Here is a 14,475-nt window from a genome sequence, read left to right as displayed (position 1 = left end):
GGATCCATAGCACAGGGGTTAAGGTGCTTGCCTTGCATACAGCTCTCACCTGGTTAGATCCTTGGCATCCCATATGGTCCTTCAAGCCCTTTAAGAATAATCCTTGAATGCAAACCCAGGAGTGGCCCAAAAAAGGAAAAAAAAAGAAAAAAAAGCAGCAATCTTTTTACGAAGATGTAGAAAGAGATGCAAACAAGTTCTAAAAATTCAGTGCAGGTAATTATGATAAGGCAAATAGAAGCAGAGAAAAGAATGTCACTGGAAGACAGTATAGTCAATTTTGTCAGAAACAAACAAAAATATATGCAAAGGAGCTGGAACAAAAACTTGGAAAATCACATCATCCCGAGAAGTTTTGGCTTAAAAAAAAAAGTTAGGGGCAGAGTGATAGCAGAGTGGGTAGAGGGCTTGCCTTGCAAGCCGCCCCTTCCCTGGTATCGCAAGGTCCAGACCCCCTGAAGAGCAAACCCTGAGCACAGCTGGGTGTGGGTGAAACAACACAAAAAGGTTATTTTGGGCCTCTGCAGAGTGCTCAGGGGTCTAGGGGCCATCCTGGTGATACCTGATCCACTGTGTGAGCCTATGGGTTTAATGTTTAGGCCTTGTAATGAGGGGGACCCCATGGCCCAACACAGGGCTGGGGAGGGCACGTGCTCTACCCCTTTGAGTGATTTCTCACTCCTATTACTATTTTACAGGCTATTCAGATTTAGAGGAGCTAAAATTTATTTCCTTTTCTCTCTATTTTGACAGGGCCAGGGATCTAGCACAGGGCCTGATGCAATGCAAACTACCACAGGTGCACGTCCCTGGCCCCGTATTTACTTCTTTTTGGGTCAAAGCCTGTGGCAGGCGTGTAACCTTCTGAAATCCTAACGCTTAGAAAACCCTGGTTCTGTTTACTTACCAACTCTGTCGACCATCAATTCCTTACTTATGCAACAGTTACAGAATACTTCCCATTTGCAATAGTTGAGAAGATTAAGATGGGAAAATATATACCAAGCAATCCTCCGACACTCACTCCCTTCCTCTTCAGAACATACGGCCCATCCGCCTTTCCAGGCTGATCTCACATGTACTTTATACCTCAGTACTATCACCACTCAGATACCATTCTCTTAACCAGCCTCTCATCTTCACTGCTGACTCCCTTCCTGACTGGTCTGCCCATCATGCCTTACTCTCTGCCCCACATAGCACAACCCTGGCCCCCTTTCCCTTTCTATCCCAGCTCTTTGGAAACGGGGAATACTTATACTCCTAAATTCCTCATCACTCATACTTCACTGCAGCATCTGACACCTTCAGCCTTGTTCGTCTCATGACAATTTTCTTCCCTAAGCTGGAGAACCGAATTCTCCTCCACTGTCTTCAGGGTGAGCTTTCCTTCTTTCTGTGATTCCTGAAGATGGTATCTTTATACTTTTTCCTGAATAATCTCATCCAATTAATTGACTTCAATGGTTTACCATTTTTTGGTGGAGGTGGCCCCCACCCATGTTTAGGAATTACTCTGAGTTCAGGAATCACTCTTGGCGGGACTCTGGGGACCATATACAGGACCAGGGATATAGCCTGGGTCGGCCATGTGCAAGCATCTTAGCCACTGTGCTATCTCTGTGCCCCCACCCCATTTTCTTTTATTCAAATACATCCTTCCTGCATGCCTTCTCTTCATAATGGCTCTACGACTTGTTTAAGAAATGTGCTCATCCTTTACTTCTACCCACTTAATACTGGGCTCTTTCATACCGGTCCTTAATTTTGGTCATTTCTATTTCTTTTACCTTTCTTTTCCTAATGAGTCCACAATACCCCTTCATAATATCCACCTCTCCTCTTTCTTTGGGAGTGACACCAGTGGTGCTCAGGGTTTACCGCTAGCGGGAATGGGAAACCAAATGCAGTGCTGGGGATTTAATCTTGGTCAGCTGCGTGAAAGGCTAATGCCTCACCTGCTATACTGTATCTACTCCTTGCCCCTTTCTTTCTTGCTGGGGGACTTAAGTCTGGGTTTCTGGCATACAAAATACACGCTCCAGTCCATTGAGCAATCTCCCTTGCCTTTCTATCCCTCTTTTTTGGCTATGCTCAGGGCTTATTTCTGATTTAGGGATCACTCCTGGCAGGATCAGGAGCCACCTGGGGTACTGGGGCTTCAATCCAGGTTGGCAGCATACAAGGTAAGATGCCCTACCCACTGGTACTTGCTCCAGTTCAGTATCTTTGTTCTTTTTGTTTTGTTTTTTTTTTGCTTTTTGGGTCACACGTGGCAATGCACAGGGGTCACTCCTGGCTCTGCACTCAGGAATTACTCCTGGCGGTGCTCAGGGGACTATATGAGATGCTGGGAATCAAACCCTGGTTGGCCGCGTGCAAGGCAAATGCCCTACCCTCTGTGCTATCGTTCCAGCCCCAGTGTCTTTGTTCTTTTTTCTTTTCTTTTCCTTTTTGGGTCACACCCAGGAATGCTCAGGGCTTACTCTTGGCTCTGCAATCAGGAATTACTCCAGGCGTTGCTCAAGGGATCATATGGGATGCCAGGTATTGAACATGGGTCAGTTATGTGCAAGGCAAATGCCCTACTTGCTGTGGTATCGCTCTGGCCCCCATAATGTCTTTGTTCTTAAGGATGCAGTTCAAGCTTGTAGAACAAAGCAATGCCAGGGATAAACCAGGGTTCACTCACACAAAGGATGCACTTGTTGGTCTGCAGAGCCAGTCCTGATTTAGTTCCTCATGCATTGTAGTTCCTCTATAAACATGAGGTCTTTTTCCTTTTGTCCCCTATGTACCTTAGCCAAAATCATACATCTACAAAATGAAGGAGCTGTGTGTTTACCCAAGACTAAATATAATGCTCATACTCTTTCTACAGTGCCATGCTACTTTGTTTTTGGTTTTGGGGCTGCACCTGGCTATTTTCAGGGGGTTACTTCTGGCAGTGCTCAGGGGACCATATAGGATGCTGGGGACTGAAAGACTGGCAGTATGCAAGGGCAAACAAAGTAGCACTGTACTACTGCTCTGGCCCCTACAATGCTTTTTTTCAAACCATAGATGCCACCACTTTCACTGTTTACTTGGATTTGGTTGAAGGGAAAAAAAATATTACATACTGACCTGCGCAGTGATTGGTGGCCCAGCAAACAGGGCCTTGTATGCAGAGGTAGCCACAGACAATGCCCCCTTCATCAATCCTCCAGCAATGCTGCTTCCATGATGATGCCTGTGGAGGAAACCAAATGATCTCCCTAAACAAACATAAAACAGATAGTCCTTCCCTTTCTTCAAAAAGTTGGGGAAAAAATCTTTAGAGAAAAATAAATCTGACAGAGACTATAACTGTATTCCTGTTAAGTTTCAGTTTAACCTAGGACACAGATCTACTGCTGCACTGTTATGAGCATGGGGCTGGAGGTACAGGGGTTAGGGCATTCGCCTAGCATGCTCTCGACCCTGGTTTGATCCCTGGCACCATGTACTGTCCCCCGAGTATCAACTCAGGGTTCACTCCTGAGCAGAGCCAGGAATAGACTTTGAGCATCTCCTGGTATGATCCAACCATCCACTGCCCCCAAATAAAAGGCATGAGCACTATGGAAAACACAGCACCATATGCCAGCTTTTAATCCTAGCTCAAAGTTAATCCGGTCAAGAATAGTCAGCGGGAACTAGCAATTCTTCTGCTCCACCATCTGAGGGGAACCCCTCTCAAAGGCAGTGTGACTTTCTGTATCCTCTAAGGAGCAGCCCCCCAGAACTCTGTCCTGAGGTGGCCGGTACGTCCCAGAAACATACAGGGCTTGACCTTTCTGCTTTCTCAGCATTAATGCCGAGTTGCCTATGAGGGCTTTTCTCTCTGGAACGTGAGTGCTCTTGAACTTTATTAACCCTCTGCTAAACCTCTGCTGTCGCACTGAGTCCTTCAGCAAGGCTCACAAGCATTAGGAAAAATAGAAACAAGAAGGAATGATGGTTCTCTTCTGCTCTCTGTAGGTGAGACATGCTCTGAGGGGCTCTGTCAAGCAGAAGCAATACTAGGATATCCACCTGCTTCTGAAGAAGAGGCTGCACAAGGTCCAGTTACCTTGAGTGGTCATAGCTCTTCTGTCTGCTGTTTATAAGTCCTGATGAGCCTCTGGGCTCTAAAAGCAAAAGAGCCGATGGTTAGACGCAGTGTTCTTTCTAACTCCTGGCATGGCTACTTTTAAGGCAGCTGGCTATCTGAACACAGTGTCCCAGTGTTTGAGGTCTTTTTTTTTTTTTATGTATTTTAAAGTATTTGGGAAATTTTGCATGCAGTTAAAATTAGTCATAAGAAGAAACTGTCCAGAATACAATGCAAGATCTTTAATTTTTTTTTTAAAACCGAATCAGGAAAACAAATTCCTGAATCCTATCACGCTAACTTATTAAGTTATTTAGTATTTTTAGGTTTTCCTTTGGGGGTAAGGGGGGAAATGTCTTTGACAACTTTAAGGTGTGGCTCCCCTTATTTTTATAGTTAAGGAAACAGACTGTGGTGTTAATATACCTGCTGGCTTGGGTCAAGGTCACATTCTGAGGACAGAGCTGTGGCTGGAACCAAAACTGGTCTGGCAAGTGGTTCTTTCTCCTTCAACACAATGCCTACTTCTCATGAGAGCTCATGAAATGTTAAGCCAGAGATGAATGTATATGAAAGAGGAATACAGAAAGAGTGAAAGGCTGGTTTCGGAAACCAGCCAAGAATCACCAACGTGGTATGCCTATTTTACCTAATGTCCATCAGAAGGGGGCATAGGAAGAGACAAAGCTCAGGCTGGCCATTACCTCCTCTGAGCTGAACTGAAGAAACTTCCCGCACGGTAACTGGTAAATCCACTCCTGGGGAATCATGATGCTGGGCACAGGGAGGGCTCCTTGCAGAAAGACACAATATTGAGAGTTGAAAAGGCACCTTTGGTAACGGTGGAGAAACAAGAAACAGCACTGCAGTGCTAAATTCTCTACGGAAACTTCACATTTCTGATCCAGGTCACATGTCTGAATTGAGGCAATGGGTGAGAATGGCTCATTCTACTTCTGTTTTTCCTCCTTAGGCTCAGTCAAGCTGGAAAGACTGGCTTCAGGCTGTTGACTCCTTCCTACATCAAGTGGTGCTAACAAAGGGAAATGCCTAGCTCTCTTGATCTGGGAGAACAGTTTATGGCCAAAGTTCTATCATTTCCCACATAATGAGAGCAAAGACACAGACTTAAAATGGAGAATTGAAACAATCACCATATTGTTTATCGAAGAGATACATCCCAGCAATATTGTAAGGTCCAATTCAGACCACTGTGAGATAGTGAATGTTGCAATAAAGCAAGTCAGATGTTTTTGTTTCCTAGTATATGTTTCTTTTAAAAGTTATGTTCACACTATCATCTATCAAGTGTGCCAATAGCATTAGACCTTAAGAAAACATACCTTAAGATTCTTTAGGTAAAAAATATTAACAATCAGGGTTAAGAGAGAGAGTACAGTGGGGAGAGTGCTCATTTTGCATAGTCGAATCTGGGTTTGATCCCCATCACTCTTTGTGGTTCCCAGCCCCGGCAAAGAGTCATCCCTGAGTGCAGAGCCAGGAGCAAGCTCTGAGCACCGCCAGGTGGCCCCAAACAAAACAGAACATCAGACATCATCCAGATTGCTGGAGAATGGTGCTGACAGGCTTGCTATATGCATCTTACCATAAAACCATCAATGTGTGACGAGAGTAGAATTTACAAGCACCATAAAAGCAAAGTGCAATAAAATGAAATGTGTCTATATATTTTTTCATAATGGAAGACTTTCTTTTGTCTTTTTGGGGCACACCCAGAGGTGCTCAGGGCTTAACTCCTAGCTCTGCACTCAGGGATCACTCCTAGTGGGGCTCAGGGGACCTTATGGGTGCCAAAGATCAAAGCCTGCAAAGCAAATGCCCTGCCCGCTATGCTATTTCTCCAGTCCCTGAAGATTAAACTTTCTAAATACTGTTAGGGTTAATATGAAAACCAGTCTTTGCTGCTTCTTCACAAGTCAATACAGCAGGGAAGGCAGGCCCGGGCTATTTCTATTTGAAAACTAGCTCTCAATGATCAATGCATAGTAGATGGTTAATTAACATGAACTAAAATTAGTATTTCTCTAAATCCAGAATCCACAAATACTTGGAAGTATGATTTTTATTCATTCATCTAAATTCAGACTTGACTGTGGGAAATAATCTTTTCTCAAAGATGACAAAGGAAAAAAAAAGCCAATAGATCTTGAGATCAAGTTGATTCCTCTCACTCTTTATTCCAACTCTGAAGAGCAGCCGAGAAAAGAGGGGGATGGGTGGTACCTGGGCAGCGGTGGAGGAGGTCCTATCACCTCTGGGGTTAGGGGCACTGTGTCCAGAGTCTGTGAGGTCATGAGGATGTCGTTGATGCTGTGCTCCTGAGGATGATTCTCCCTTCCAGTGGATCCTTCTCCATCCTCAACTGGTTCCTGTCCAGCCTCAACCCCAAGCTCGCCTTCAGTCCCTCGCTCCAGGCCTGGCTGTGAGAGCGCAGAGCTGTACATGGAGTCCCCAAGGGGACGGCTGGTGTCAAAGCACTCTGGCAGGATGATGATGTAGTCCTCGGAAGAAGCAGAGGACTGACTCTGAACTTCATCACTGAGCTCATCTTCCTCCTCTGGGGCTTCTTCCTCAGCAATAGGAACAATCTCTTCTCTATCATCTCCAAGTGGTCCCTCTTCAGGCAAGGCAGATTTCACTAAAGGAAATGTGAAATTTGAAATGAATGAAAGCCACTGATTGTAAGGTTGAAGCTAAGAACAACTGTGGGGCTATCCTTACATGGTGAAGTCTTGTGGGTCATAAACTACAATTATGAAAGCCAGCTAGAAAAGGGATAAAGGGCTGCTCCTAGAACTATAGCAGTGCCATATTTTTAGTCCGAGGCCTACACAGACAGGATAGATTCACAGTTCACAAAAGACAAGGTAAACCGAAATAGCCAGGCCTCTGAGAAACATTTATGGATCTAAAAACAAGATCTGAACAAGGAAGATAGTACAGTGGGTAGGGTGTTTGCCTTGCATGCGGTCAACCTGGGTTCGATCCCCGGCATCCCATATGGTCCCCTGAACACTGCCAGGAGTAATTTCTGAGTGCAGAGCCAGAAGTAACCCCTGAGTATCGCTGGGTATGATGCCCCCAAAAGTCAAATAAATAAAAAACAAGGAAGAACTATCTCATTTTGCTTTGTTTTGTGGCATACCTGGCAGTGATCAGGGCTTACTCTTGGCTGGGTTTAGTAGACCATATGGAATGCTAGGAATGGAACTTGAGTTGGTGGGTGCAAAGCAAGTCTTTACTTGCTGTACTATCACTCTGGCCCCCTCTCCCATCTTTATGTGATACTACATTTGGATACTACAGTTCAAATCAAAATTGATATACAGGGGGCTAAGGACGTGGTGGCTCAGTGGCAGAGCATTTGCCCTGCATATGTGAGGCCTTAGGTTTGACTTCTGCAAACATACTACCGAACACTGGCATAAAAACAGGAGCCAGAGAGATTATAAAGCAGGTACTGTGCTTGCCTTGCATGCAGGAAACCTGGATCAAATCCCTGACACTGTGTACAGTGCCCTGAGCACTGCCAGGAGCAACCCCTGGTGGGTGACAAAGTAAGTATCCCCCTAAGGACTACGTATGGTGTGGCCCAAAAAGGCAAAAGAATTTTTTTAAAATTAAAAAAAAAATTAGACAAGCAAAAGTCAATCAAAGACAGAAAAATAAAAATATTGGTTTAGAGGGTTGTGGAAGTGGCTCAAAGGGCTACAGTGCAAGCATTGTATGTAGGACCTATGGCTTTGATTCCCAGCACTGCACAGTTCTCTGAGTATCACAGGAAATGACCACCCCCTAACCAAATGCACTGTAGCACTGTCCTCCCGTTGTTCATCGATTTGCTTCATGTGGGCACCAGTAATGTCTCACAACAAATTCTGAGACTCGTTACTGTTTTTGGCATATTGAATCTATCACGGGAAAACCTCAAAAATCAAAACCAAAAGTCCTAATATAGATAACCATGAGGATTGGAGCTATAGCATAGCGGGTAAGGCGTTTGCCTTGCACGTGGCCGACCTGGCCGACCCAGGTTCGATTCCTCTGCCCCTCTCAAAGAGCCCGGCAAGCTACCGAGCCGAGAGTACCTCGCCCACACGGCAAAGCCTGGCAAGCTACCCGTGACGTATTCGATATGCCAAACACAGTAGCAAGTCTCACAATGAAGACGTTACTGGTGCCCGCTCATTACTGGAGCAAATCGATGAACAACGGGAGTAGTGACAGTGACAGATAACCATGAACATTTCACCGTAAGTCCTTCCAGAACCTGTTTTTTGCAGTTGGATACTCCAAGTGTGAAAAATACATACACATCTATTTCAAACAAAAGTAAGACATCTCATCTAAGGATATGGGCCAAATTTCATTATAATTAAGATTTCCCCCATATTTGGTTGAATTAAATTTTGAACTTTTGACATACTTCTTGAAATGCATGGCACTGAGGCAGGGTAGGATAGGGGGGTTGGGGGGTGGGAGGGATACTGGGACCCGTGGTGGTGGAAAATGGGCACTGGTGGAGGGATATCCAAGGACAAAAATTTGTAAGTCTACAACTGTACCTCATGGTGTTTCACTAATAAAAATTAAAAAAAAAAATGGGGCTGGAGAGATAGCACAGCGGGTAGGGCGTTTGTCTTGCACACAGCCAACCCGGGTTCGATTTCCAGCATCCCATATGGTCCCCTGAGCACCGCCAGGAGTAACCCCTGTGCATCGCCGGGTGTGACCCAAAAAAGCAAAAGAAATGCATGGCACTGGTTCTGTGTATTTTATATCCTGAAATCTGCTATAACCAGTGTCCTTGGAGAAAGGAGGCAACTCAGCAGTGGAGAAGATGTCAACTTACGGTTGGATTCCTTACTGCAGACTTCAGGCGGTAAAGCAGGCTGCTGCTCCTCTGTGTTATGCAGCTGTGATTCTGCCCCTGAGAAAAGTGCAATCATGAGTCACGGAGGCTGCTCTGCTCCTGTCACTATAATTGAGACAGTCAAGCAGCACACACGGTGTTTAAAGAGAGAACCACGACAGAATTCTAACAAAGACTACTCCGCCTCCGCTCTGTCAAGCGTTGTGTGCTGCCCCAGAGCTGGGGACAATCAGGGACACTCACTGTGCAGGGACTTCAGTCTACAAGGTGGGTTATGATCCGGGGCAGCATCCAAAGTCAGGGATCGAATTACAGTTTCACATACAAACTGAGTCCCACTGAGGTCATCTTCCACCTCTTCCGCTGAGGCAATATTCTCAGCTTTCCTTTTTACTAATGCTGTGGCATCTGAAAGAGAAAGGCGCCTTGTCTCACTCGGTGTTTAAGGTAAATGACACTCTTACCACAGGATTACTATGGGGCACCCTCTCCTGGACAGTATTTATATCTACTTCCTTTGGCCATGAATCTATGTGGACACTATACCAAGGAACAGCTGCTGCTTGTATCATGTGAAGACAAAAGATTAGAAAAGCTGTTCACAGGCGAAGGTAAGAAGGGGGCACACGCGAAAACGGTGTGGGATGGAAGGGGAGGATGTAGATACTTCACAAATAACCGCTTACCAGGAAGTGCTTTAAATCCCACCCCTTCGCTCTCTTCCTGTATCTGTCCCAGGCCAGGCTTCTCTATTAAGGGACTGTCGTGTGGCAGTGGAGACATGCAGGGAGTCATATCTGGAGAATGAAGCAGGAGAACGACCAATGAGAAAAAGCAGCACGTCATCAACAATGTTCAGAAGTGGCGACTCACAGGCTTCTTGCCTCCCACATGACTAAAATAAACCCAGGGGCCGGAGCGATAGAAGAGTGGTAGGGCATTTGCCTTGCATGAGGCCAACCTGGGTCTGATCCCTGGCATCCCATATGGTCCCCTGAGCACTGCCAGGAGTGATTCCTGAGTGCAGGGCCGGGAATAACCCTTGAGCATCTCCAGGTGTGATCCAAAAACACCCAAAAAATAAGATAAAAAAAGAAACAAAACCAGGTATGCCAAGTCCTGTCATATAAAAAGTCTTTCCAGACCAACAGATGTGCCAGCATCTTGGACCGATCAATCAGTGGAAGAGGGATCATAAATAGTTGGATACCATGGCCAAGACACCCTAAATGTCAAGGAACAAAGGGGCAAAATGATACACAGAACAATGTAATCTCTGCTGTTATGGTAGACATATTTGTATTACTGCCTCCAATAAACAACAGGAAAGGAAACCATCCACAGTGCAGCTTCAGTAACATACTGTGGAAGAAATTCCTACCGTCTATTTCCTCAGAACAAAATACTGACTACAGAAATCTGTGTTGCATTCGTTCTGTGCCTGTTAATAATATAAACAAGGTAGACTGAATGACACACTTACCCACAGGGGTATTATGGGGTACTCTCTCCAACTCCTGGACAATGTTTATATCCAACAGCTCGAAGGACAGCAGGTCCTGGGAAAGAGATGAGCAACAATGTTAGATTGTTTGCAGTGCACAAGGGAGCTCTGAGTTATATTTTGCCTTAATGGGACCTGTAAGGTGATTGAGGCGCTCCAGAAGAAAACAAGCAAAGACTGAGATCCCAATGAAAAGGGGAAATATGTGGCTGGAGAGATAGTACAGAAGGTAGGGAGTTTGCCTTGCCCACGGGCGACCCAGATTCAACTCCCAGCATCCCCTATGGTCCCTGAGCTCCTATCAGGAGTGATCCCTGAGCACAGTCAGGAGGAAGCACTGCAGGGTATGGCCCAGAAACCAGACAAACTTAAAAATAGAAAAGCAAGAGATAAAGAGAAAATGTTTAGAAATTTGCTTCCACAGGTCATCATCTTGTTGCTCAATGCATCTAATTAGATCAAAGTAGACTTATCTCTGGGGGCTGGAATATAGCACAATAGGTAGGGCGTTTTGCCTTGCACGACCCAGGTTCGATTCCCAGTGTCCCATATGATCCCCTGAGCACCATCAGGGGTAATTCCTGAGTGCATGAGCCAGGAGTAACCCCTGTGCATCGCTGGGTGTGACCCCCCCAAAAAAAGTAGACTATCTCTAATCTTCTGAGCACCACAGACAGCAATTCCACCTTCCCTTCAACGAGGTAAAATTTCATCCCTAGCATTCTCTGTCCTTAGCTTCACTTAAGGGCTGATTTTTTTTCCTTACCTGGGCAGTTAGAAGGTCAACTGATGGAATGTAGAGTTCTCTCTCTCTCGCAACATTTTTTGTCTTCTGAGGGATACAGGTTCCTGTCCCTTCTGCTTGAGCAGTTGCTTCATCAAGATTATCTTCTTCTTTTTCCAGAAGAAAACCCTCCTGTTAGAGACAAACCATTAAGATAAATTTTAGGCCTAAAGGCAAGCTGACAATTGTGTCCCTAAAAATAGTCTAGGGGATAGGCAGCTGCCTTGCGTGCAGCCAACCAAGGTTCAGTCCCTGACACCCCATATGGTTCCCTGAGTTCTGCCAGGGGTAAATTCTAGGCACTGACCAGTGTGCCCCACCACCCCACCCCCAAAAGAAAAATAATCCAGCCACAGAGATAGTACAGGAGGTAAGGTACTTGCCTTGCACATGGCTAACCTGGGTTTGATTCCAAGCACCCCATCATGTTCCTGAGTGGCCCCCCAAAACCAAAACACACGCACAAAAAAAAAAAAACCACAAAGAAAAAATACAAAACATAAGAAAAAAAACAAAAGGGGCCAGAGTGATAGTACAGTGCAGTGGGTGCTTGCCTTGTATGCCGCCAACACGGGCTCAATTCCTAGCATCTCATATGGTCCCCTGAGCATCGCTAGAAGTAATTCCTTAGTAGGTGTATAAGCTAGGAATAATCCCTGAGCATCACCAGGTGTGGCTCCCAAACAAAAAAATAAACAGAACAAAAATCAACCAAGAAAACCTCCGCCCACTTCCAAAAACCACCAAACCAAAAACATTTCCCAAGCACCTTGAGGGTGGCCAGAGAAACCCACAGTATCAAGAGCCCAAGCAGTACTTGTATCTTCAAAGGCTTCCCGCCTGAGCACTACCTGGGAGGTTTCTCCTCCCCACCAAAACTTAACAAAAAAAGCATTGTTGTATAGCAACATGTCCTTGTTGTTCCAGAGTTTTGAGCTACAGCAGGCTGTGCTCACAGATCATTCCTGGTGGTGCTCAAGGGACCCTACATGGCGCTGGGGATCAAACCCAGTGGGGCCGTGTGCAAGGCAAGTGCCTAAACCTGTGTACCATCTCTCCAACCTTACGTTTATTTTTTTTTTTCTGGTATGGTTTTGGGTTACACTGGTGGTGCTTGGGGGTTACTCTTGGCTCAGTGCTTGGGTGATCATGTGGTACTGGAGATCAAACTGCGATTCTCAAATACATGTTTTGTACTTTAGCCCTTTCAGCCATCTCTTCACTTTTTGGTTTGTTTTTGGGGCCAAATCCAACGAGGCTAAGGGGCTACTCCCAAAGTTCTGTGCTCAGTAGCTGCTCCAAGCAGATCTTGGGGGGACCGGGAGGTACCAGGGTTGAACCTGGGTTTCCAGAATGCAAAGCATGTGCTCAGTCTATTGATCTCTCTCTAGCACTCCCCCCATTTTTACAGGTATATACTTGAAGCTCTTTGTTTTGACATTTTCATATTTATAGAAAAGCTACAACTAAGTTCATTAATTGCATATGTCACCTAATTTCCCCTAGTGAAAACAATTCAGATTTACTGTCTTACCAGTCAAAACCAGGATACGAATGTTAACTAGTTTAGGTGATAAATATTCTTTTTATATTTATTGAATCACTGTGGGAAAAGTTACTAAGCTTTCAGGTTTAAGTCTTGGTCATACAATGATCAAACACCTTTCCCTTCACCAGCACTCATTTTTCACCACCAAGAACCCCAATATACTCCCCCTCCCACCCCTTCCAATGCCTGAGAGGCAGATGATTTCTACTTAACTCTTCTCTACATTGATTACATTCATTATTTCGACAAAAGATACACCATTATTGTTTAGAATCCCCCCCCCAACAATCAAAATTGCTGAAAAGGCATTGTGAAATACTTTGTTTTCTATAGCTGATTATGAGAATCATATAATGTCATATAATGATTTTGGATTTCTGCAAAGAGCCAGATAATTATGAGATTGGTTTCTGTGCATGTGGTGTTATGGCTGTGCCGGAGAGCCGCTGGGGGGGAGGGAGGGGAAAGGAGCAACTGATAAATGTTCTTTAAGAAAATCTACTAACACAGGTAAGCTGCTATAAAAACTGCACCAAGAAATAACTGAGTCCAAGCTTCACTGATAGTTTTTTGGGAGGAGGAGGTGGTTTGACCACATCCACTGGTATTCAGGGCTTATTCTTGGGAGGTACTCAGGGAACCACATGTGGTGCCAGGACTAAACCAAGGTCAGCTGCATGCAAGGAAAGTGCCTTCATCTCTGTACTCTCTGGCTCCATCTAAAAAAACAGACCCAAGAGAGACTCAGGAAAAAACAACACCAAGGCTCCTGAGAATATCAGTTTACTGATAAAAGCTGGGCTGGCCTTTCTTTCTTGTTTTTTGAGGCCACACCCAGTGGTGCTCAGGGATCATCTGGCAGGCTCAGGGAACCTTATGGGGTACCAGGGATTGCATTCAGCCCAGCTGCGTGCAAGGCGGGTTCTAGTCCTCAAAACTAGTTTTTTAAAAAAATATTTCCAGAGGACTTATCACTTCTGAGTAAGCTTTTTTGTTCTGAATCACCCCTGCCAATGCTTACCTCTTGCTGGCAGGTGAGATGATCCACTTTGCCTGAGCTGCCCTTTTCAATATCATCAGGCATCTCTGTGGAAGGGAAGGGATCCACTATGATACTGCACCAGACCCGAGGCCCAAACTGCTGGCCTTTGTGAGAAAGACGCCAATGGGAAGTGTATGTTCCCTCCAAGGTCGGGGCGATAAACTCCACAGATACAACTCCCACATGACCGGCTTTCAGGCAGGGAACCAAAACATCTTTCTTCTCTGTAGAGGCCAACGTTAGGTTTCCCCACATTAACTTGAGCTGGAAAAAAATGACGACGAGAAAACCTGTCAGTTAAGCACGCTACCACTCCCTCTCACTTCATTTTCATATTCTGTAAAAATACCTTTGTGTCTGCACTCCACTTGACATTTCCTGTATTTTTCATCCTCCAGTGTTTGATAAATTTGGTTCCTGGCTGAAGGTGAGTCCCATCAGGCAAATTCTCATCCACAAATGCTGCACTGAGGGTCGGCATAACTGGGGCACAAGGCTGCAAAGGGAGACTAAGGAGAAACGCAGCTATTCAGTCACCTGAAATGCGCGATGGTTCTAGTGAAGAAGTCACATCATTACCCTAGTTCA

General features: G+C 45.2%; 1 protein-coding gene across 2 annotated transcripts in view; it reads right to left on the bottom strand.

Annotated features, from left to right (window-relative positions):
* The window catches only part of NBR1 (NBR1 autophagy cargo receptor), a 36,973-nt gene that overhangs the window by 1,366 nt on the left and 21,132 nt on the right, over positions 1–14,475 (bottom strand). Inside the window, exons 11-21 of one of the 2 annotated variants that reach the window (XM_056127890.1) lie at positions 14,237–14,396; positions 13,867–14,151; positions 11,279–11,428; positions 10,492–10,567; positions 9,695–9,805; positions 9,252–9,416; positions 8,988–9,065; positions 6,359–6,773; positions 4,819–4,907; positions 4,094–4,151; positions 3,127–3,232 (exon numbers count right to left, since the gene is read on the bottom strand). In XM_056127890.1, coding sequence (XP_055983865.1) covers positions 3,127–3,232; positions 4,094–4,151; positions 4,819–4,907; positions 6,359–6,773; positions 8,988–9,065; positions 9,252–9,416; positions 9,695–9,805; positions 10,492–10,567; positions 11,279–11,428; positions 13,867–14,151; positions 14,237–14,396 — 1,693 coding nt within the window. The remainder of the gene's footprint in view (positions 1–3,126; positions 3,233–4,093; positions 4,152–4,818; positions 4,908–6,358; positions 6,774–8,987; positions 9,066–9,251; positions 9,417–9,694; positions 9,806–10,491; positions 10,568–11,278; positions 11,429–13,866; positions 14,152–14,236; positions 14,397–14,475) is intronic. The other variant, XM_056127891.1, reaches the window with a different exon arrangement.

Source organism: Sorex fumeus, unplaced genomic scaffold (genome assembly GCF_029834395.1).
Source record: "Sorex fumeus unplaced genomic scaffold, SorFum_2.1 ptg000063l, whole genome shotgun sequence".
NCBI lineage: Eukaryota > Metazoa > Chordata > Mammalia > Eulipotyphla > Soricidae > Sorex > Sorex fumeus.
This window is presented reverse-complemented; position numbering and strand designations above follow the sequence as displayed.